At 44.6% G+C, this 26,007-nt stretch overlaps 1 protein-coding gene across 1 annotated transcript in view; it reads left to right on the top strand.

Moving 5' to 3' along the window:
- tnmd (tenomodulin) overlaps nucleotides 1-26,007 on the top strand; it is a 211,323-nt gene that overhangs the window by 148,211 nt on the left and 37,105 nt on the right. The window contains exon 4 of the mRNA XM_034181964.1: nucleotides 21,725-21,826. Within this exon, the coding sequence (XP_034037855.1) occupies nucleotides 21,725-21,826 (102 nt within the window). The remainder of the gene's footprint in view (nucleotides 1-21,724; nucleotides 21,827-26,007) is intronic.

The raw sequence follows: 26,007 nt of genomic DNA, 5'->3' as shown, positions 1-26,007 counted from the left end.
AGGCAGTGCTTCATTTGTAAAGTGGGAGGTCCCGGAGCGCAGAGGATGGGTGGCTCCGGTGCAGTGTTGCCAGATGTACGATAATTATCGTATTTGTACGATAGTTTTGCCATCTGTACGATGTACGATCTATAATGGGAAAAAACCCAAATATGTACGATAATTTCAGTTGGTTGCCCAAACACGCATCTCTCTCTGACACCCAAGAATCATTTTGCAGGCGTTGCACTCAGGCGGCATCAAAGACACACCACACACAGGGCTGCTGCTGGCTTTGGGCTGCCGGGACAGTCATTTGAAAGCCCGCCCCCTCCCCACACAAAGTAATGAGTTCCCATCCAATCTGTGCCGTGACAGGAAGATTCCCCAACCAACATCTTTTTTTTGTTGTTTTTCGAAACTGTATTTCAACAAATGCAATAACAAACGAACAAAACACAAGAGCAAAGAGATATACAAGAAAAATAAAAAAAAAGTTCAAGTTCCTTATGGAGGTGTCAACATTTTTTCTGTGTTCAACAAAATCTGCACAAGTGGCCATGGCATCGGATGACGACAGCGACCTCGAGGTTGAATTCGACTCTTTCTAGTCTGGTAATTAACATGTTTGTGTTACTTCACAGTCTGGTAGTGCATTTGCTTGTGCATTTGCGTTCTTTTTGTGCCATAGTTTCCCCATTAATATAATTACTGTTTAAAAATGTGACATAAAATTCTTTGTAAATTTAAAAAAAAAATGCTAAAATAGCTACGTTGTATGCGTTTTGTTTGTGTATGATAATTTCTCCCAAAATACGATAATTTTGAGGTTTTGGTACGATAGTTTCATATTTCATATCTGGCAACACTGCTCCGGTGCAGAAAAACAAGAAGGGCGGGGGGGGGGGGGCTTGCGAACAATGCTGTGCGCCACACTTAAAATAAACTGCACACCCACACAAACACGCACACACACCTTCACAAATGACACTAACACCCTGCCTTTTCCTTAAAAAATACATTTATGTTTGCTGTCTGTCTATGTACTTTTCTGTCACTTTTGCGCTCTTTTTCATACTTTTCCCTCGTTTCAAAAGTCACCGAATGCACTTTACTGTAATATATGCAACATATAGCATACTGTTGGATAGCACAGGTTCTTGGCTTGCTGTCAGTGTTGAAATTTTTCAGAGTGAGGGCTTACATGAGAACTTACGGTAATGAGAATCAGCGGCGCACTAGTGTGAAACTTCCGTGTTTTTCCTCTGCGTTATGACATCACAGGCTTACGTTTACCGTAATACACCATATATATCATTGGAAATCCCTTTTTTTTTTTGGCAAATTAGGTTGCCAGATACCTACAACTGCATTATTGATGAAGAGAATAGATTATACATCTTGTTTGCAAAAACTTTTTTTTTTTTTTTTGTTAGCTCCACAAGTATTTTTTTTTGTTGTTGTCTTGTTCTCTCAGGTGTAGGCCTATAGAATAGATTCGTGATTTTGGGTGCAATTTTGTTATTTAAGCTATTTGTTTGTTTGCCTACACACTTAATATTGTAAATAAAGTGTTAAATTATTCAGCATTATGTCGTCATATGTTATGTATTATGCTGTACTTGTGCGTCTAATGGTATGAGTGGGTTAGGGGGGTGATTGTGGTGAGCAGGGGGGCCGGGTGGGGGGGGGGTGGTATTGTCCCTACCAAAGCTGAGACCAAACCTACGCCCTTGAGTTTAATGACAATTTGTTTCGGTCAAACTACATCTAAGCTGTGTTTTTACACAAGAAAAAAATAAAATGCAGTAAACTGCACATTTGTGTCTTTTTTCATGAAAATAACTTATTAAAGATCACATATTACACTTTAGTCAGGACTTTAAAATACTTTTGTGGACTCTTGCTGTAATATGTTGTCAGTGGTTGAGATAGTTGAGATAGGCATCTAAAAATGCTCATAATCGGGTAAAAATTGATGGAAATCTCTGTGGTGTGTCGGTGATGTATGTACGAGTATGTGTAAAATAAAACAAAACATGTTTGTGAATAAAACAGGTATGTTTTTGATGAGAATATAACATCATAACTTTATTACAAGCTCAAACATTGATGTTGCGTGATAAAGGCCTTTTAATAATAACTCACTTCAAGAAATAATGGCAAAACTCACATGTAAGTAAAAACAAACAACAAAAAATGATTAATCGATTACTAAAATACGAGGTCTGTTAGAAAAGTATCTGACCTTTTTATTTTTTTTTCAAAAACCTGACGGATATGAATCACGTGTGCTTGCATGAGCCAACCTTAAACCTTCGTGCGCATGCGTGAATTTTTTCACACCTGTCGATTGCGTCGTTTGCTTGTAAGCAGCCTTTGTGTGAGGATGGGTGTAGTCTCTCGTTGTTTTTTCTTTGCAAGGAAATGGTGGAACAACTGGAGCAGCGCAACCGCATCAAATTTTGCCAGAAACTGGGCGACAGCCAGGTGGAAACCATTCGGATTATTCAGACGGCTTTCGGTGACGATCCTATGGGCATCACACAGATTAAGGAGCGGTACAACCGGTTTAAAGACGGCCGCACAACGGTGGAGAGCGCGCCGCGCTCCGGGCGGCCATCAACACGCAGAAATGACCAGATCATTTCCAAAGTGAACGCTGTGGTGATGTGGGACCGTCGTGTGACTATCCGAGAAATTGCGGAAGAGATGGACATCAGCACTTTTTCGGCACATTCCACTGTGACAGAAGATTTTGCCATGAAAAGAGTTGCAGCGAAATTCATGCCGATGGCTTGGGCACGAAGCTGCTGGCGGAACAAAAGCGCCACCGTGTTGAAGTCTCACAGGACATGTTGTGACATGCTCACCTCTTCGACAAGTTCTCGGATAGTCACACGACTGAAAAGCCACAAAAGCCGTCTGAATCTTCCGAATGGTGGAAGAGGTGGGCATGTGAGAGCATTTTACAGATTAAATGGGAATACACTAGTTTTGAGTTTATCAGTGCACATGAATTTTCAAAACTGGTGACAGTGTTACTTTGTGCACAGCAGAACAACGTTGTAAGTTGCTTTAGGCCCTAATTTTGTATCTTATTGACTGTACAGCCAGCAACACAGCACCTATTTGGTGCATTCACCTGATTAGAACAGATCAAAATACTACAGAAGACAAAGAATTTTTACTTGACAGTTTGAAGTGAGTTTTCTTTGTTTCAGAGGACTTCATACCCATTAAAATTCACCAGAATATACAAAATTTGACTTGCTCTTTTAAAAACATTTTTGGGGGAGATCCCCCAGACCCCCCCATAATCAATACTGTGTTTTTACTTCACAGACTGAAGTGAGTTTTATTTGTTTCAGAGGGCTTCATACCTGTTAAAATTCACCAGAATACACAAAATTTGACTTGGTCTTTAAAAAAATGTTCTGGGGGAGCACCCCCAGACCCCCCAGAATCAAGACTACACCCCACCCCCCACCACCCTTTTATGTACCTTTATGTTCAAGTTTTGCATTCTTTTTATACTTTGTCTGTCTCTCCTTAGAGGCTGTTTAGAATAGATTTGTATACTGTATAATATGTTTATTGTATTTATTGAGGAAAAAAGAGTGTGTGCCCCCACTACACGACATTTTAGGGAATTGGGGGCATTGATTTTTGCCAGGAAAAAATTTCAGTCAGACGAAAATTTATTGCTTTAACCCATGATCTATTTTAGCCGATATATATAACAAATAATGAATGTTTTTACATTCTTTCAATGGAACAAATATTTTATTCGGTGAAAGCTGGAATGTTCCATTCAACTCGTATCCATCTGTGGAATGTCTATGGCGCTGCATTCAGACCATCTACTCACCTCCATGGGCTGCACTTTGGGCCAGAAGTTGAGTCACTGTGCGCCTCATTCATTAACAGCTCATTTACCTCAGGCAACGGGCTATTCTGTCTGAACGCGAGGAAATTATCATGATCCACAAAGAAAAAATAAAATAATGTTAAAATTACTCCGTTTTGCCTCCGTGTGTTGCAGAGATGCTGCGCGACAGTGTATGTGTGTGTGAGTGCACACTGTGCTCCTCCAATATTTACATGTTCCACCTTTGGGGGGAAAAAAACATTTATGGTTTGTATTTGTGTATGTTACCAGAACATATTTAATTAAAAGTTTTTTAAAAAATAGTGTGGAGAGTGAAAGGCTGTTTAGCTCAGTGTCACACATTGTAGATAAAAAGAAAAAAAGAAACAGGTTCATAGCTGATAATGCAGAGAAGCTTCTTTTCATCAAAAAAATTTGCCCTCACATTTTCAAAAAAGGCTTTTAGTCCTCGCAGACATAAATAAAGTTATTGATGGACAGTTTTTGGTGTTGTATATTTTGTAGTGCTGAAGTCCACAGGTTACATTTAAGTACATGAAAAAAACATGACACTGTCTGGCAGTGTCATGTTTGTTAAGAAACATACAATTAGTGTTAAAGGACAATTTGTTGTCGTCAAAAAATGAAGTTACATGATTTAAGTGAAATGTTTATAAACAAAAACAAAGCTAATGATACTGGTAGCAGTTACAGCCAAAAAGTAAGGAACAAATGATGAATAAAGCATGTTTTCAAAGTGATTGTAAAACTGTAATGGTATCATTAAGTATTTGTATTGGTACTCGGTATTGACGAGTACCCAAATGGATGTACTTGTCCTTGTACTCAGTCTGGAAAAAAGTGGTATCAGTGCATCCTTAACAAGCACTGTGAAGACATCTTTATGTGGAAATGCAACATAAAGTTGTCTGTGTACCAATACATCTACTCCATATACATCGACTCCATAACAACACTGACTTTCACAGTGGAATGAATCTGTTTATTCAGTGTGTAATGGTCAGTATTTGTGAGACTTTATCAGAGAAGCGTTGATGGTAAATTATCAGGTGAAGCTGCCACCGTATCATTGTAATGGATTTCATAAAGAGATGTTTTCTAATATTTGTTTCCCTCCTATTTGCAAAGACAGATTAAGAAAATAAATGAAAACCATAAGGGGGCCGATGCATACCTTGCACGTTCTGCACACTGAGATATAAGTCTATATTAGGAATTATGAATACTTATTGTCATCTTAGGAAGCAGAGAGCTTTGAGGGACCACACATACACACAAAAAACAAATTGTGCTAAATAGAATTAAAGGTGGTTCTTTGGCATATTTTTGTTTGTTTATTTAAATGTTTTTTCTGTATAGTCGAGTAAGGCAGGGTTTTTTTTTACTATACATGACTATATTTACATTTTACTATGTATAATATATTGTAATACAATATATTACTGTATAATTACTGTACTCCTTTGTCCCTCAGGCCATGAGACTATACAACTCCTCACTTGGGGGGGGGTAACAGAAAGACAGAGGTCAGGAATGAGAGCAACAGTAGTAGACAGTAAATCAGTATGTCTAGTATTTATATTGCAAGTTGTTTTTCTCTTTTGCTGGGTCCGTGTTCCTACACTTTCACAACAGGATATCTCGGCCAGCGTCATGGATCCCGAGGGGCGTCAACCGGCTGTTGAACGGCCAATGGAAGAACAGGGAGCGTCGGCGTCTTCGGGAGGGGTAATCGGTGAGTTGCAGCGGATTCTCACCGCTTTCACCACTCGGATGGATTTAATGACCGAGCAGAACGTTCTCCTAAACCGCAGGGTGGAGGCTCTCGCCACACAAATGGAAGCACGCCCTTCGGGCGCCGCTGCGGCTCTCCCTCCCGAGGACCCTGCGCGTAATAGTGACGTTCCACTGGTCGTTCAACGGTCCCTCCCTCCGTCCCCAGAAGCATACATAAGCCCTCCAGAACCGTACGGAGGCTGTGTGGAGACGTGCGCAGATTTTTTGATGCAGTGTTCGCTCGTCTTCGCACAGCGTCCCGTGATGTACGCGACTGACGCTAGCAAAGTAGCTTATGTAATAAACCTGCTTCGCGGGGAGGCACGCGCTTGGGCTACAGCGCTCTGGGAGCAGAACTCACGGCTCCTTCATACATACGATGGGTTTGTGCGGGAGCTCAGAACGGTGTTCGATCATCCCAATAGAGGAGAGACCGCTTCAACCGCGCTACTGTCAATAAGACAGGGGCGTCGGAGCGCAGCTGCCTATGCAGTCGCCTTCCGCATCGCGGCGGCGAGATCCGGCTGGAATAGCACTGCCCTCCGCGCCGCCTTTGTAAACGGACTGTCACTGGTCCTAAAAGAGCACCTGGTGGCGAAGGACGAACCGCGGGATTTAGATGGGCTCATCGATCTAGTCATACGACTCGACAACCGGCTAGAGGAACGCCGTCGGGAACGAGGCGAAGGGCGTGGCCAGGCACGCGTCGTCCCTCTCCCTTCCGGTTCCGACCGAGCTCCGCCCTCCCCACGCTCCTCTGTTCCTGCGCTCCGTGTGCCTACGGCTCCCCCTGCTGACGAAGCTATGGACACGAGCAGGGCAACATTTAGGGCACCTGGAGCACAAAGGAGGCGGGCCCACGGAGCTTGTTTTGTTTGTGGCTCGATTGAGCATCTGGCAAACGACTGCCCCGAGCGGTTAAACTCCAACGCCCGCCCCTAGAGACTGGGCCAGGGGTGGGCCAAAACATTCACGTGGGACACACCCACATTGCCACACGACTCCCAGTCACGATCCTGTTTGAGGATTCAACCCTGAAGGCCCCAGCACTGGTGGACACGGGCTCCAAGGGGAATCTGCTAGACAGTAGATGGGCGAGGGAGATAGGGCTCCCTCTGGTGGCTCTTACCTCGCCTGTGCAGGTTCGGGCACTAGATGGCTCCCTACTCCCACCAATCACGCATAAGACACCTCCAGTAACTCTGGTGGTGTCAGGTAACCACCGGGAGGTGATCGAGTTCTTTGTGACTCAGGCCACCTCCCGTGTGGTTTTGGGTTTTCCATGGATGCTAAAACACAATCCCCGGATCGATTGGCCGTCCGGGGTAGTGGTTCAGTGGAGCGAAACCTGCCATCGGGAGTGTCTAGGTTCCTCGGTTCCTCCCGGCTCCCAAGCTAAGGAGGAGGTCCGAGTCCCGCCCAATCTGAAGGCGGTGCCGGCGGAGTACCATGACCTCGCTGACGTGTTCAGCAAGGATCTGGCTCTCACGCTTCCTCCCCACCGCCCGTATGATTGTGCCATTGATTTGGTTCCAGGCAGTGAGTTCCCGTCCAGTAGGCTGTACAACCTCTCACGGCCGGAGCGTGAATCAATGGAGACCTACATCCGGGACTCATTAGCTGCCGGGTTGATCCGGAATTCCACCTCTCCGATGGGTGCTGGTTTCTTTTTTGTGGGTAAAAAGGATGGCGGGCTTCGTCCATGCATTGATTATAGGGGGTTGAACGAAATCACGGTTCGCAATCGATACCCGTTGCCCTTGTTGGATTCAGTGTTCACCCCCTTGCATGGAGCCAAAATCTTCACCAAGCTTGATCTTAGGAATGCGTATCATTTGGTTCGGATCCGGAAGGGAGACGAATGGAAGACGGCATTTAACACCCCGTTAGGCCATTTTGAGTACCTGGTCATGCCATTCGGTCTCACTAATGCTCCCGCGACTTTCCAAGCGTTAGTAAACGATGTCTTGCGGGACTTCCTGCACCGGTTCGTCTTCGTGTATCTGGACGATATACTCATCTTTTCCCCGGATCCTGAGACTCATGTCCGGCATGTCCGTCAGGTCCTGCAGCGGTTGTTGGAGAACCGCCTGTTTGTGAAGGGCGAGAAGTGTGAATTCCACCGCACTTCTTTGTCCTTCCTGGGGTTTATCATCTCCTCCAACTCCGTCGCCCCTGATCCGGCCAAGGTTGCGGCGGTGAGAGATTGGCCCCAACCCACAAGCCGTAGGAAGCTGCAACAGTTCCTCGGCTTTGCTAATTTCTACAGGAGGTTCATTAAGGGCTACAGTCAGGTAGTTAGCCCCCTGACAGCCCTGACCTCACCAAAAGTCCCCTTCACCTGGTCGGATCGGTGCGAAGCCGCGTTCAAGGAGTTGAAATGGCGCTTTTCGTCTGCACCAGTTCTGGTGCAGCCCGATCCTAGCCGCCAGTTAGTGGTTGAAGTGGATGCCTCGGACTCAGGGATAGGAGCGGTGCTCTCCCAGAGCGGGAAGACCGATAAGGTCCTTCACCCGTGTGCCTATTTTTCCCGCAGGTTGACCCCCGCTGAACGGAACTATGACGTCGGCAATCGGGAACTCCTTGCTGTGAAAGAGGCCCTCGAAGAGTGGAGACATCTGTTGGAGGGAACAGCCGTGCCATTCACGGTTTTCACTGACCATCGGAACCTGGAGTACATCAGGACCGCCAAGCGGCTGAACCCCAGGCAAGCCCGCTGGTCACTGTTCTTTGGCCGTTTTGACTTCCGGATTACCTACCGTCCCGGGACCAAGAATCAAAGATTGGATGCATTGTCCCGGGTGCACGAAGACGAAGTCAAAACGGAACCGTCGGATCCCCCGGATCCCATCATTCCGGAGTCCGCTATCGTGGCCGCCCTCACCTGGGACGTGGAGAAGACCGTCCGGGAGGCCCTGACCCGTGACCCGGACCCCGGAAACGGACCAAAGAACAGACTATACGTCCCACCAGAAGCTAGGGCTGCAGTCCTGGACTTCTGTCACGGTTCTAAACTCTCCTGTCACCCTGGGGTGCGAAGGACCGTGACAGTCGTCCAGCAACGCTTCTGGTGGGCATCCCTGGAGGCCGACGTCCGGGACTACGTCCAGGCCTGTACCACCTGTGCCAGGGGCAAGGCCGACCACAGAAAGACCTCAGGGCAGCTACAGCCACTGCCCGTGCCTCATCGCCCCTGGTCCCACATCGGCCTGGACTTTGTCACGGGTCTCCCGCCGTCCCAGGGAAACACCGTCGTCTTCACGATAGTGGACCGTTTCTCCAAGGCGGCCCACTTCGTGGCCCTCCCGAAGCTCCCAACGGCCCAGGAGACAGCGGACCTCCTGGTCCACCACGTCGTCCGTCTGCATGGTATACCATCAGACATCGTCTCCGATCGCGGTCCCCAGTTTACCTCACACGTTTGGAGGAGCTTCTGCCGGGAACTGGGGGCCTCGGTCAGCCTTTCGTCCGGGTACCACCCCCAGACCAACGGGCAAGCAGAGCGGGCCAACCAAGAATTGGAGCAGACACTACGCTGTGTGACAGCCGCGCACCCGACGGCCTGGAGTACCCACCTGGCCTGGATCGAGTACGCCCACAACAGCCAAGTGTCATCAGCCACCGGCCTCTCCCCGTTTGAGGTGTGCTTGGGGTATCAGCCCCCCTTGTTTCCGGTGGTCGAGGGAGAGGTCGGTGTGCCCTCGGTCCAGGCCCACCTACGGAAGTGCCGTTGGGTGTGGCGTGCCGCCCGCTCTGCTTTGTTGAAGACCCGGACAAGGGCGAAGAAACATGCAGACCGGCGGCGGGCCCCGGCCCCCACGTATCGTCCTGGGCAGGAAGTGTGGTTGTCCACCAAGGACATTCCCCTTCAAGTGGACTCCCCCAAGCTCCAAGAACGATACATCGGTCCCTTCAAGATCCTCAAAGTCATCAATCCCGCCGCAGTGAGGCTTCAGCTTCCGGCCTCGCTGCGGATTCACCCAGTGTTTCATGTCTCCCGGATAAAACCCCATCACACCTCACCCCTCTGCACCCCGGGTCCGGCACCACCTCCTGCCCGGATCATCGACGGGGAACCGGCTTGGACCGTGCGCCGGCTCCTCGATGTCCGTCGAATGGGCCGGGGTTTTCAGTACCTGGTGGACTGGGAGGGGTACGGCCCCGAAGAACGCTCCTGGGTGAAGAAGGGCTTCATCCTGGACCCGGCCCTCCTGGCCGACTTCTACCGTCGCCATCCGGACAAGCCCGGTCGTGCGCCAGGAGGCGCCCGTTGAGGGGGGGGTCCTGTTGTGTGGGCCGCTGAAGAGGAGGTACTGCTGGCCCACCACCACCAGAGGGCGCCCTGCCTGGAGTGCGGGCTCCAGGCACCAGAGGGCGCTGCCGCCTGATGAGAGCAGCCAGGGTGACAGCTGTCACCCATTACCGGACACAGCTGACTCCACTCAGCACGGAGGTATATCATCAGGACGGCGTCTCCACCTCGATGCCGAGATATCGCCTTAAGATAGAGGTAACATTCTCTGCAGCATATTCTGTGTTAATCGATAAACTTGTTAAACCTTTCAGGACAGCGGACTACCGCAGGCCGAGTGACTAGATAAGTACTCACCTTCCTGCTTTTTTGGGACGAGAGGTGGAGGCAGCTTCTCCCCTCTCCGTGTTACTGGGTGCAGCCGCATCCACACCTGTGTGTTGTTGCTCTCTCTTGCCAGCAGTACCGGATCCGACGAGCGGAGGCAGTGGCCACCTGGGAATTCGGGACTTGGCGGTTCCAGTACTTCCAGGGTTCGGTGGCAGAGGAAATCTGGATGGTTCCGGTTCGACCTGGACGGACGTCTCCTACCTTCGAGCCTGCCCACACGACACCAGCAGAATTCGGCTATCCCTAAATTGTTGATTGTTGTATTGGTTGTGCTCGTTTCACAATAGTAAAACTTGTTATTTATCTTCTCCATTGTCCGTTCATTTGCGCTCCCTGTTGTGGGTCCGTGTTCCTACACTTTCACAACACTTTCTTAAAAATAAGATGAAAAACTTCAGCTGCAGTTGCCTTCTGGTTAACTGCAGCTGAAATTTATTTGTGTGTCTTGGTGGCTTCCCTCAAACCAAGATCTGTTTTCTGTATGAAAGTACTTCTCTGTGCCACACCACCATACAACTACAGTATATAACTGGTAATGCAACACACATAACCTGTTTGAATAGTACTTTGTGATAAGAACCCATAAACAATCATGAATTCATGCATCATCTAGGCATTATTTAATAAATTAAAGGTAGATTTACCCACATGGACAGCAAAGACTACATTTTTGCAAACAAAGAATACGAGGTCTATTAGAAAAGTATCCGACCTTATTATTTTTTTCAAAAACCATATGGATTTGAATCACGTGTGATTGCGTCAGACAAGCTTGAACCCTCGTGCGCATGCGTGAGTTTTTTCACGCCTGTCAGTTGCGTCATTCGCCTGTGAGCAGGCTTTGAGTGAGGAGTGGTCCACCCCCTCAGCGGATTTTCATTGTCAGGAAATGGCGGAATGATTTGGGCTTTTTTTCCATCAGAATTTTTTCAGAAACTGTTAGAGACTAGCAGCTGGAAACCATTCGAAAAATTTATCTGGCTTTCGGTGAAAATTTTACGGGCTTCACAGAGAATAAGGAGTGTTACTACAGCTTTAAAGACAGCTTTAAGGACGGCTTTAAGGACGCTTGGCGCGCCGCGCTCCGTGCCGCCATCGAGAGCCACAAACCACCAGATAATTTCTAAACAGATGGCTCTGTGGATCCGAGACCGTTATGTGCACTTTCTCTGGTTATCACAAGAGCTGGACATCAACCATTTTCCGGCAGATTTCACTTTTAACAAGAGATTTTGTCATGGAAAGCCGAGCGGAGGCTTCGCGCGTCAGGACCGATTCGCTGATCGAGCGAGACAAAACCACCTCCGTTTTGGTCTCACAGGATGGCTTTGAGATGGTGTTCAGACAGCTGTCGGTGGTTTTTCCATCGAGTGATTATCCGAGAAATTGTGGATGTGCCTGGACATGCCAGAACATGTCCCGTGAGGCTTCATGACGGCGTTGCTGTGCGCCATGCGGCACCGCCACAACGTGCGGAATTCCTCCGCACGTCTGTCTCAATGTGCCGAAAAAGTGCTGATGTCCACGTCTTTTCACAATTCCTGTGCTAGTCAGACGACGTCCCGGATAAAACACAGCATCCAGTTTGGAAATGAATGGCACATTCCACTGTTACAGGATTTTTTGTCATGGAAAGAGGAGTGGAGGCTTCGCACGTCGCGGCGGTGCCGCATGGCGCACAGCAACGCTGTGATGAAGCCTCACGGGACATGTTCTGGCATGTCCAGGCACATCCACAATTTGTCTCGCTCCAGTAGCGAATCCATCGTGAAGCGCAAAGCCTCCGCTCGGCTTTCCATGACAAAATCTCTTGTTAAAAGTGAAATCTGCCAGAAAATGGTTGATGTCCAGCTCTTGTGATAACCAGAGAAAGTGCACACGACGGTCTCGGATCCACAGAGCCATCCGTTTAGAAATGGTCCGGTGGCTTGTGCCGCGTCGTCACAGCTCGGAGCGCGGCGCGCCGAGCGTCCTTAAAGGGGTCCTTAAAGCTGTAGTAACAGTCCTTATTCTCTGTGAAGCCTGTAAAATTTTCACCGAAAGCCAGATAAATTTTTCGAATGGTTTCCAGCTGCCAGTCTCTAACAGTTTCTGAAAAAATTCTGATGGAAAAAAAGCCCAAATCATTCCGTCATTTCCTGACAATGAAACTCCGCCGAGGGGGTGGACCATTCCTCACTCAAAGTCTGCTCACAGGCGAATGACGCAACCGACAGGCGTGGAAAAACTCACGCATGCGCACGAGGGTTCAAGCTTGTCTGATGCAATCACACGTGATTCAAATCCATATGTTTTTTGAAAAAAATATAAGGTCGGATACTTTTCTAATAGACCTCGTACATCATGGCCATGCTTCATAATCATCATAATAAATTGAATCTGAATCTGAATCTGAATTATCATTATGATGATGTTCTCACCTTTTTAATGCTTTAATTGTGTTCTTCATGCATGAGGTACACAGGAAAGTCTTTGAATTTATTAATTCATGACAGTTCTTGTACCCTTACTGTAAACTGTTGCCACTGTGTGTGCAGTTTGTCTGATCACAGCCAGAATCAGAATCAAATTTGTTACCAAGTACATTTGCACACACAAGGAATTTGATCTGGTGTTACTGGTGCATAAACAATAAGAAGAGGAAAGAAAAACACTTCTGTAAGAAGTAAAAAGAGTCAAATAGATAAAACTATATTCCATGTTTAAATAAGCCGTAATGGAATGGGACTGTGCAAAAACAGGTGACTGGAGTACAGATGTATTATACCTATCGGTGCAGGGATGACCAATCTGTGCCGTATGGTAGTGGAGGAGGGAGGCAGAGTAAGTGGGGGCCTCTGACATTGTTTATGAGTCCAACTGCAGATGGACAGAAGCTGTTTTTGTGTCTTGAAGTCAGGTGACAAGAAGTTTGAATCCTCCCACCCAGCACACAAACTTTTTGTCAACCTCCTGTCTGGCAGCAATAGATGCCTCAAACTCCTCCAGAGTTGTCATGGCTGACTTGGTGGCTTTCCTCACTAGTCTCCTTCTTGTATGGTCGCTCAGATTTTGAAAAACTTTTTCTTCAAAAGATGACGTGAAATTTCAGATACAGAAGGCAGGAGGAGCTGGGGAGGTGTGTGTGGATTGGGAGGTCTGGGCGGCTTTGCTTGAGCTGCTGCCCCCGCGACCCGACTCCAGATAAAGTGGAAGAAATGGATGGATGGATGGATGGATGGATGGATGGATGGATGGATGGATGGATGGATGGATGGATGGATGGATGGATGGATGGATGGATGGATGGATGGACTTTGCCAGAAGGCACATGTGAGACTTGAACCCATATTTGACCCTGTTTGTGTGCAACAGACAAAAAGCTGCACAATGTACAGATACTCCAGTCACAGCCAAAGAAGCCTATAACTCCTTCAGAGTTATAGGCTTCACTGGGTGGGCATTAAGGGTGTTGTTTTAGATTAGTTTAGGTCCTACCTATCAGAAGTTTCTGTGTCCACATTGGAGCTGTTGAATCTTGTGCAGTGCCCCTTACATGTGGGGTGCCTCAAGGCTCCATACTTGGTCCTCTTCTTTTTTCTTTGCATCTTCTACCAGTGGGATCAATTTTTAGGAGACATGACATCTCATTTCACTTTTATGCTGATGACTGTCAAATTTATGTGCCACTGAAGCAGCAAAATGCATACTCTTCAAACTTTCAATTTCAATTTATTTTCATTTATATAGCACCAAATCACAACAGAGTTGCCTCAAGGCGCTTCACACAAGTACGGTCTAACCGTACTAACCCCCAGAGCAACAGTGGTAAGGAAAAACTCCTTCTGAGGAAGAAACCTCAAGCAGACCAGACTCAAAGGGGTGATCCTCTGCTTGGGCCATGCTACAGGCATAAATTACAGAACAATTCACAAAACGAATATACAGGAAAAGCTGTTGGTGCACAGGACAGGAGGGTCTCCAACATAAATACCACACCCATCTCTGGATGGAGCTGCACCTCAGAGAGAAAAAACAGAATCAAGCATCAGAAAGACAAGAAATACAGTATAATTTGTCAGCATTAAACAACAAGAAAAGGAAGGCGAACCATCTCTTAGAGTGCATTGGCGACATTAAGGCATGACTATCTGTTGTGAAAGTGTAGGAACACGGACCCACAACAGGGAGCGCAAATGAACGGACAATGGAGGTAGCCAAATAACAACGCTTTACTGTTGTGACAAAAAGCACAACAAACACAACAGATTACAACAATAGACAAGAAGTCAATTCACACAATGTGTCACGTGGGCAGGCTCGAAGATAAGAGACGTCTGTCCAAAGCAGAACCGGAACCACACGATTTCCTCCGCCACCGAACCCCGGGAATACTGGAGCCGCCAAGTCCCGAACTCCCAGGTGGCCACTGCCCTCCGCGTGTCTGGATCTGGTACTGCTGGCGAGGAACCAAAAACAGTTAAAGGTGGGGTGCGTGTGCACCCAGCAACCCGTATGGCGGGAAAACCACCTCCTCCTCTCGTCGGAAGAATGTCTGCTACTTCACGCACAAAAGTAACAAAGTGTTAATGTTGACAATCAATCAATCAATCAACATTTATTTATAAAGCGCTTTACAGCACCGACTGGTGTCCAAAGTGCTTAACATTAAAAACACAAATTTACAAAATAAAACACATATAAAATTAAATTTTAAAACACATAAAAAAAAAACATAAAAATAAAAGACAAAGACAACACAGTCGGCTGAGAACAGTACCTTCAAGGTAGAGCGATATCTCGGCAAAGAGGTGGAGATGTCGTCCTGCTGATATACCACTGCTGATCAGATGATTGGTGACAGCTGTCATAGGCAATAAGTGACAGCTGTCACCCCGGCTGCTCCTGTGAGGCGGCAGCGCCCTCTGGTGCCTGGAGCCCGCACTCCAGACAGGGCGCCCTCTGGTGGTGATGGGCCAGCAGTACCTCCTCTTCAGACAACACAACAACTATCCATACATTTTCTACACCTGAATGATAAAAAGACTGAGGTTTTGTTGTTTGGACCTAGTGACACCTCTAAAATGAATGTTGATCTGGGTGCTATGAGTCAGCATCTGACACAGACAGCAACAAACCTGAGTGTAAACTGGACAATGATCTTAAATTTGATGCTCAGATTAGGTCAGTAGTCAAGTCCAGCTTTTATACATAGACACTGGCCAAGGTGAAGCGACTTTTTCACAGCATCATTTGAGATTTTAATCCACGCTGTTATCACTAATCGCGTGGACTACTGCAATGCACTTTATGATGGGCTGAATCAGACACTGCTTACCCAACTACAGATGGTGCAAAATGCTGCTGCTCGACTTTAGTTGGTGTTATAAAATGCGAACATATTACACCGATTTTGGCCTCACTTCATTGGCTTCCAGTTGGCTTTACAATTGATTTTAAAATTCTTTTATTTGTTTTTAAATGTCTTTGTGCCTTTGCGCCACCATATCTGTCTGACCTGCTCCATTTATATGTCCCTTCACGCTCACTCAGGTCAGCTGTCACTGTATGTTGTTCTAAAGTCAAAGAGGAAGCAAAGAGGTCACCGCGCTTTTTCAGTCGCTGCCCCAAAATTGTGAAATGATCTTCCTTTGCTCATCAGGCAGGCTGATTGTCTCTCTGCTTTTAAATCCTCTTTTAAAACACATTTCTCCTCTTTGGCTTTTAACTCAGCTTGAGATGTTGGTTCTTATTATTTATTGTTTTAACTGTGGTTTATTTTTTTATATATATATGTATATGTATTTTAACTTGCTTGTTCTTATTTGTGTACAGCACTTTGGTCATTGGCATTGATTTTAAAGCGCTTTATAAATAAATTGACATTGAGAGTTATTTGTGTGTCTTGGTGGCTTCCCTCACATCTCTATTTTTTTGCATGGTCACTCAATTTTCAAGAAGGGCCTACTGCAGACAGATTTACCATCCAGTACCACACTATTTGCATTACTTTATGACTGATGTAAGTTAAATCCAAGGCATATTCGGTAACTTGGAAATGTTCACGTATCCATCCTGTGACTTTTCACGGGCCTGACAGTATGACCTCTTTAAAACCTGTGAAGATTTACCCAAGTATACAAAGACTATGCAGTCAAACGCACGCATACTGATAATGTGCAATACATCATATTTACCACAAGCCTTTTTAATGGGGGGAAAGATGACATGTGAAATTGGATTTCAATGCATATTTTCCACATTTGCTCCGATAGAATCATTTCAAGCAGCCAAAGAAATCCAGTGATAAGTCGGATGGATATTTCATGAGGACGGAATGCTGTATAATGACGTTAATAATAAGGCATTGACCTGCTGACATGACTTTATTACCTTATTCACAGCGGCTAAATGATGCATGCAGTTCCATTTTCTTCAACACGAGCATCTCGCATGTGGATATTTTAACATCGTCTCTTAAAGTGACATCCTTTTTCCATTTCTCATCCTTGAGATAATGTGTCTTTCTTCATTTTCTGCTTGACCAAACTCAATAATCAGTACGTCTGATCACAGCGTCGGCCTGTCTCGCCAACATCACGCATCCAAATTAACAGACTCGTCACAATAAAGCCAGGCATAAACATTACGCTTTGTGGCTATTATTGACCCATACTTTGTTCCGTGCAGATGAAATTACACGAGAGAGATTATGACAGGCGTCACTTTGTGTCCAGCCGTGTGAGGCTGGTATCTGCTTTTCAGAGTGACAGCAGCACAGAAAACGTAGAAATAGAACCCTGCATGGTCAAGTTAACTGACTCAAAGGAGATGTCACACCAATCAACGTGTTACTGTAATTAAATTTAGATTGAATCAAGTCCATTTTCATGGTTCGGGCTCATACAATTTTTAGTTGATACAATTTTAAAGCGGCGCTGGTAGATGTAGATCCTGCAGTCTGTTCTAATACAGTATGCAGAATGAGCAGCTCTGCAGCGGCGCAAATTAAATTAGATACAATCTGATAGACAGGAGTCTTTCAGACTTATTTCCGGGTGAATATCTCAGATTAGCGCAGAGTGGTACTAAGAGAATGAACAGATCTTTCTTGCCTGTCGAGGCTGTGGGTGTCACAGTGAATAGATCATCAATGCGACTGAGGAGTATGGCACCACACTTGACTACGCAGATTAAGAAGGGACAGGGACCTATGACTGGATAAATCAATGAGGGAAATCTCTGCAGAAAACATTTCATTTTCAACAATGTCACTTCATTCTGCGTGTGCCTCTATTAGGTATTGTATGGCCACGGCGGAACAACCTGCAATGCTTTTTACTTCCACTGAGCTTGAAAGCAGGTCAAGTTTTGAAACGTGTTGGTGTCACACTTTGCCGCATCCACCACACCATGAAGCCACCCCAGGTCCTGGATGGCAACCAGACAGCTGGTGCTTCCCCAACTCTCAAAAGTAACCATCTATTTGATGCCGCCAGGTGAAACATGGCTGCCCCCTTGACCTTTTCCAGCTGTAGGGCTCCGCAACAATAATGGGCCTGCATGCTGGATCATGCACCACAATGACCAAAGTGTCATAGCTGGCAAAGTTTTACCAGAGTTTTCCAAAGTAGCCTTTCGTTTGACACAGTCATTCTCAAGGTACCGAAGGACCCTCTATAGAGACCTAGTACTAAAGACATCTAAGCCTCACTTTAGGTCACTGGTTAGTGTCCAAGGCTCACAACCATAAGGCAGGAAGCACCAGGCCTCCAAAAACTGGCCCTGCACCTGAATACTCAGTATGTACTAAGGATGGGCAAGAACCCACTACCCAACCATTGCTGTAGTACTACAAGTAACTGAGTGAGTAGTAAGGACATAACTGGGACAAACTAGAGTGTTGTTAGTTACCTTTTGACTCTAATTTTCATAGATGGCATATGCCATAAAAATTTCTATTTTGCAAAAAGTAGAGGTTTTTTGAATGCTTCCTGATACTTAATGAAGCAAACCTTATGAGCTAGTTTTGGCTACATGTACACTAACATGTCTCATTCATATGATTACTGCATACCTCCAACTAAAACGGTCTTCACGATCCTCTAAAATCACTCCCTCTAAATTGGGCGGGCAATTTAAGACGTAACAAAATCCCAGCACCCCCTCTGCTTGTCAACGATGCCTCCACCCCAGCATCCACCTGTGGGCTCCAATCCAAGGAGAAAATATGGTTTTATCAATATCGATGCTATTATCGATTTCGCTTATTGATCCGATTCTTTATCACTTCCCTTATCGATACCTCCTGTGAATATTCTGTGTACTAAAAGTAGGCTTTACAGCTTTTCTTAAAGTAAATAAATACAAAATTGGTCACTGGATCCTTGATTTATGGGCATAAATAGAAATTTAAAAAATAGTATTTAAGTAGTTTTTGTCAAAAGCATTTCCTTTCAGATATTAATGAGACAAATATAACTCCATAGCCTGTGAAACATTGATTTCTATTGAATCACTAGATGGAGGACCGGGGTGATCCGCTCATTCGCTGGCTGTGGCCAGAGCACCGCCATCTTGGTTAGCGTCTAACAATCAGGCATAAATACAAATCAATGTGGACATGATCAACGTTTTCAAGAGCATTTCACTATAAATCTGCATTTTCCGTGCTTTTACTGTGCTGTTACATTTATTCACACTCAGTCCCACATTTGTACAGCCACTATTTGTCCAAACAAATACAGAAGAGGATCAGACTATTTATATAATAGGCTTGAATGAACTTGTTCATCCCAGACCAGATAGAAAATAATACCATCACTTTTTCATATTATGCCTGCCACGACACCTACTAGTCTGAACCTTAATTTCATTATAAATTTAAAGATGAGAAATAATTAGGGGTGAAAGTAAGAGCTTCACTTGCTTGCATCATATTAAAGATATTATTAAAGACTGCTCTTAACCCACCTGCAGCGCTTCTTTTACGCAGCACTTCTCCGCGAAAATATCACATAAAATAAATAAATGAAACAGCGTTGCCAGCCAGGGTGAAATAAGATTATTCAATCATTTCTGGATCAAGTTAAAATAAATCTACAAACACTACACTGAAATATGGAGTATATTATAGAGAAATTAATCTCATTCATGTATATTCTTATATTAGTAGAATATGCATCAAAGCGACTGTCATGTGAAAAAACATTCGCATTCTATGCATTGGCTCTTACAGAATATCTCAGGATGGAAAACCTGATGTGAAGAAGAAAATCAGAGGCTAATTAAAAAGGGATAAATTGAGACTTATGAAAGTAAGATTTCTAATTGGTGCTAAACGGATGGTGCGATATTTATCACGACAAAGCATTCAGGCAGTAGTCACGACTTTACAGAATACAGATCAATATTAAAAAATAAATAATTTTCTAACCTTTATTCAGCCATTTCCACAAATAATTTATATGACATATACTACACACTTATGAAAGCTCACACCACAATTCATTATTATTTATTTTTATTTATTTAACCTTTATTTAACCAGCTGTACAATCCTTTGTCAGCTGACAAAAGATTGTACAGCTTGTCGCTGCACCCGAACGCTGCACAAAACAGCGTTTTCAGATCACTTTAACCCAAGTTTATGTCAGCAAATAATCTATTTCTATTTAATCTAATGACTGGCAATGTGGAATAACGCTAAGCAAGATGGCGGCTGCTGATAACAGCTCACAGGCTGCATCCGCCATCTAGTCGATTAAATAGAAATCGATATTCTGAACTGAGCTCTTGCAGCCGGCTGCGCTGCACGTCAAGATCAATGTAATTCATAAAGAATGGAGGATATCTCATTTTGGAGGGGAAAAAACTGTTTTGGTCGGTTGTAGTTTGTTGTCTGTATTACAACATTTGGAAAGAGGTGTCACTTGACTTAAAATGGCGAGTTGCTTTGAAGTTATTAATTCCAACCAAAATCTATCTTTCCAACTTTACTTGGCAGAGAGTCGTGCAGCGTTTGGAGCTGTGCAGTTAGTCCCACAAAACAGAGGATATTATTATTATAATCATCATCATCATCATCATCATTATTATTATTATTATTATTTCCTTTCCATGAGGGACAGTAACTTCAGTTAACAAACCGGTGAAGCGGTTCCAGCTCATGCCAAAGAACCATTGCATGCTCTACCCCATGAAAAGTTAATAAGGAAGGAATAAAAACTCTGGTGTGGAATGGAGGACAATTCTCATTTGTTGCCTGCAACAAGACAAGAATCCCAGTTAGTGACTTTAAGCAGCACAAAGGTGACTCACAATTGACATCTTTAAATGGCTTTGAGGGGGGTTAATGAAGAAATTCGCTTCGCTACTTGCACTGCTAGTGCTGCGATCCGCTACAATTCACTGCTTCCCTTCTCAGAAATAGCAGGCTGCAGTCAACGTAGAGAAATGATCCCGATACACACCCTCACAAACAACTGCTGCTCTGGTGTAATGTGAACTGAAGAATCGATAAGGGAATCGTTAAGCAAAAAGGCTATTGATGTTGGTGGATCGAATCATTTCTTATCGATTCTTAACAGGAACCGGTTTTCGATACCCATCCCTATTCTTGAGCAAGCATCGGAAGGGAGTGGCAATCCACCAAACACACTAGATGCTGCTGTTGAACTAAATATTCTTCTTCTACATGTGTTGTCTGACTGAAATATATGTACAATGGAATGGCTGTTGATTTTCACGTGTGTTCCCTATCTTTGGTTAGGGTTATGTTCGGTTACCATTCAGATACCCTTTAGATTGTGGCATACTGCTTTTTACCTACAATATAGTAAGCTGCTATGAATATTCAGATGTAACCTTTGAACTTCTTTCTCCTACAAAGGTATCACCACTTGACGTCATAAGATCTTCACCTTATGGAGTTATGTGCTTCAAAGCAAGTGCTGCGATATAAGAGCCAAACAGTCATCAATTTTATTTATTTATTTGTTTTGCTTTCATGTGCCTCCCGTTGCTCAGGGTCACCACAGAGATCCACATCGGGATTTGGCCCAAGTTTTACGCTGAATGCTTTTTCTGACACAACTTCAGTTCTACAGGGAAACTTGCAGCTCCTGATCATCCTAAGCCAGCTACTAATCAGGACCTTCTCTGCTTAACTTCTGAGATCTGACAGGATGAGGCGTGCACAGAGCGTCACGGCTACACTTATCAATTTTAAACTAGACCAAAAAACTAAATGATTAAAATGCACCTCTTCTCACTCATTATGTTTTAACTTCTCTGACTTTTTAAAAGCTTTGATTATCAGCAAAAAGCTTAGCGTTTGGAAACGATCGCCCCGGGCGCTTAAGGGACATGCACATCAGAGAAAGCTTATGAATGATACATATATCTGAATTTCTGAGTGCTGCTCACTCCTTATTTTTCTTTTTTTTTTTTCAAAGGGAATTACTGGGATCCGGTTTGCTGAACATCAGAGGTGCTACATCAGTACCCAAACTAAGAAGATTCCCACAGTGGCAGAAGTGGAAGTTGAGGGCGCGGAGGTACTGGCACACCTCTTTCCTTTGCTGTCTGGAGATCAGAATCTCTGAAGTGTTGGAAAAGTCAGCATGCACACTGCACAGAAACAACTGTGAGCGCCACATGAATCCACCGCCTGTCTGCCTTCCCCTCTTACCCAACCCTGCTCCTGCTCACCGAAGATGCCGGTTGGTAGCGTCTGTGAAAGCGGACCACAACCCACAGCCTCTTTGTGTCTCACATTAAATGGTGTTTGCTGTCAATCACAGGCCAGTATTAATTTTTAATCATATCTTCCAAAGGCTCTACCCAAATAGCCTGAAGGGCTAAAGGTGCAAGAGAGGTCTCAGCTATTAAAATAGTATTTTTATAAACACGCTTTCTTTGTGAGATTCAAGAGGCTCCACTCCAGCTTTACAGTGATTTGTGCTCCTTCTCTGGGTCTTACGGTTGTGTGAACTTCAGCAAAAGGAATGGAAGAAATTCAATCAATCAAAATTCTCAATTTTTCAGTGTCATAGTGCAATTCGCTGAGTGGGCCCATCTGTTCAAAGAGAAAAATCCTTCTTTCAAACATCCCCACTGCTGGCATGATCTCATTTACATTTCACATTGTAGCAGCAAAGAAGCTGGCAAATATCTGACACTTTCCACTCGCTGCTTCATTTGAAAAACAGAATAAGCCAATTGTTAGTCCAAGGAAAGCCAGAGTCTCAGTTTGAACTTTTAGAACACAAGCTGTTCCACTACAAAACCAAAGAACTTTTGCTTTTTCCTCTCATCTTTCTTACGTCTGATCCACGTTTACATGTTTGCCCAGGCGGCGCTGTATGCCCGTGCCATCCGCGACTTCTTTCCTGCACTATAAAGTCTAATTGGCTTAATTTGACAGAACTCTCCAAAGTGAATCGTCTGAAGCCGGAGAAGTGGCACGGGCCAATACCAGTGGTTACCGGTACTTATAAGGACCGTCTGGAGTAAACAGATTATTTGTAAGTCTGGTTTCATAAAAATAAGCACAGCAATGTGGGACAATAAGAAACACAGAGTACGCTAGGGAAAAACAGATCAATGTGTATTTCTTGGAAATACTTACCAATAAATTACTGATAAAATTTAACCATGAACTAAATTTATAATAAAGCAATTTTGCACATTTTGACAATTTATACCCAGTTCAACAAAATGATACATGATATACAGAAATATATTTCAGCCAAACGTTTGATTTGGTTTGACTGACACACAGTTTTTGATTTTCACAATAATTCACCAGATTTTCATTTTATTTCTTGTTAAGTGCAGATACATTAAAATGATCTGATTTAGGTTCACATTACATGATACAAACTTTATTATTTAATCTTACCAATCTTGAAGGATACATAAATCATAATGATGCCAAACTTCACCAAATGTGTTTAATGATCCATTTATTACACCAAAAACTATTGATCTCTGACAGTAAGTATCTCTCATTTCTTATGTTGAATAATGTGATTTGTTTCAAAGTGTTTTTAAAGCAACCACAAAAAGCTCAACGATGAGTTCACTTAGGGACTCCAGAGTTAACATTGAGAAGTTGATACCAGGTTGCTCAGGAATCAGTTCTTTCTGTGTGTTTTCTTTGCTACGGTTCAATTTTCAAATTATGTTCCAGGAGATTTTGCTGCATAAAGAGAAATTTGAAATCCAGAGCCTTTGGTGTCCTCACCCTGTCTACTATGAAGCTGGAAATTCTGAAGTCTTCTTAATGCACCATAAGTCCATGACTGGAGCCATTTTTCTCTTTCATGCAATAACATTAACATCACTTTTCATCTTTTGTAACAGCAGTGATTGCTGAACTTAATGATGTTATGTTTAAATGTAATCTTTTCGATGCGGAAATATCATAGCCCGCAGAGCTGAGAGCATTAAGCCCCGGTCATGCGGCACTAACGAAGGACACGGAGCAAAAACAAAACAAGAAATCTGGACTTATGCTGACTTTCAGAGACATCATTTAACCATCGTCCAGCTTCGTTCCTGCAGCTGGCGCTTCATCAGAATTTTCAAACTGTTGAAAAATGTGAATGAATCCCAACGACAACTTCACTTTGTCCATATTGCTTTCTGTCTTGACAGTTCCTCATCGTTTGTGTAGTTCCCGTACCGTCAGTTCAGTTTGACTGTCGTCCAACTTTGTCCAACCTCCCAAATCCGTTGACAATATCTGAAGAGATCAATAACTAAAGTTCAGATGAGCTGAACGTGACTCATCCATGTGTGGGACAGAAAGTGTTGTGAAAGTGTCGTGACACGGACCCACAACAGGGGGCGTTAATAAACGGACAATGGATAAGCCAAAAGTAACAATTTAATGTTGTGAATCGCACAACGAAGTACAGACAATAACAATATGGTGGAATGTCAATTATACACAAGGTGACGTGTGGGCAGGCTCGACGATAGAAGACGTCTGGCGAGAGAAGAGCCAGATCCCACACAGCTTCCACCACCAACGGAGCTGAAGAACACCGGAGCCGCCAAGCCCTGCGCCCCAGGTGGCCGCTGTCTTCAGCAGTCAGACCCGGTACTGCTGGCAGAGAACAGAGACAGTACTGATGAGTGTGAGTTCGCACACTCAGTAATCCCACAGTCTGTATACAGTTAGGAGGGAAAACCTCCACCTCCAATCACACACTCGTGCAGCTCCCGAGATAACCACTTATCTGGGAGGGGTGGGAGGCGAAGCCGTCGCAGTCCACACCAAACGCCAACTCAGCAGACAGGGTGTCCGTCCCAGGAAAACGGCTGCAAAAGAGATCAGACTGATGCTCGGATTAAGGTTCAGCAGAGAAGTAATTACCTGAATGGTAGCTGACTTCTCGGTGGGGAGGTGGAGTTACAGTCCGGCCTTTATGGTGGTGGTGATGAGTAGTGGATGAGTGACAGCTGGTACGGATGATGAGTGACAGCTGTCACTCCCGGTCGCTCCGACGCCCTCTCGTGCTTGAAGCCCGCACTTCAAGCAGGGCGCCATCTTGTGGTGGTGGGCCAGCAGTACCTCCTCTTCAGCGGCCCACACAACAGAAAGCAACGTTTTCATACAGAAACAATAGCGGCAAGAACATTTTATGAACTACTTTAACTATTTGGTGTCAAGTCACGTCATCATGAATGTTTCGTTTTGATTTTGTTTAAAGCGTTAAAGTCGCTGTTCACTTCATTTTTCTTTTGTTAGTTTTGGTTTTGTTTCATTCTTTTATGCACTCTGGACTCGCAGGCTTTTTGGTGATGGGAAAAGTGCAGGTTCATTCATCCACCTTTTCTCAAAGATTTGTGACTTTGTGACCTTTTTTCCCTTCATTCAGCGATTGCTGTGCACCGTGTGTCCAGGCCACGTGTATATTAACCTACTGTAGACCGTTCACATTGTACTTTCAGTTGCCCAATAAGGTCTGATTGCTGGTTGTACTATCCCTTCATCAAATTAACAATCTCAGCTAACTTGAAATCCATAAATTCTCTGTGCAGAGCACTCTACCCCCCTCTAGTGGTGTACCACAGCAGATTAAACAATACCTGCAGTTTTTGTTGTGATTTTAACCCAAATGTTTGACTTTGCAGATGCGACAATAACGTTTGTTGGTGGTTTTCCCGCCTCCCGGTAGTTTCATTTGGGCAGCAAACTCAGAAGACTAAAAGACTGACAGGAAACGGACTTCAATTTTAGAAGGCCGCTGGTGTTCCAAAGAGGTCTCCCATCCAAGTACTAACCAGGTCCCGCACTAGTATTTGTTGTGATTACACGGGATTGATTGTTATTTATATTTTTCACTGTACATCACAGCACTGTGCAGATGCAGATGAGGTTTCGCACTGAAAACCTGACTGCACAACAGGAATGAATGTCAGAGGAAGTTTTCGACCAAACCATATTTGGCATTCCAAGGTCAAACTTTCCGAGGTCTCTCTTCCCATTGCTTTCTATCGCATGATCCCTCATTTGTGACCTGTTCCACCCACGTCTGACCTGCTAACCACATGTTCTTGACCTGGTGAAATGTATGAATCGCACATGATTAGATTAATGAAGGTTTCTAGCTTAACCCAGCTGCTTGCTCTTTCAGAAGCAGCCTCTGAGCCCCGACGCAGCCTTTACTTTGAGGTGAAAACAGCAGAGACAAAAAAATTGTGGCAAAACCGCTAGCAGCTGATA

This window comes from Thalassophryne amazonica, chromosome 11 (assembly GCF_902500255.1).
Source record: "Thalassophryne amazonica chromosome 11, fThaAma1.1, whole genome shotgun sequence".
In the NCBI taxonomy this organism is placed as follows: domain Eukaryota; kingdom Metazoa; phylum Chordata; class Actinopteri; order Batrachoidiformes; family Batrachoididae; genus Thalassophryne; species Thalassophryne amazonica.
Note: the sequence above shows the minus strand (reverse complement) of the source record. Positions and strands in the feature narration are given on the sequence as shown.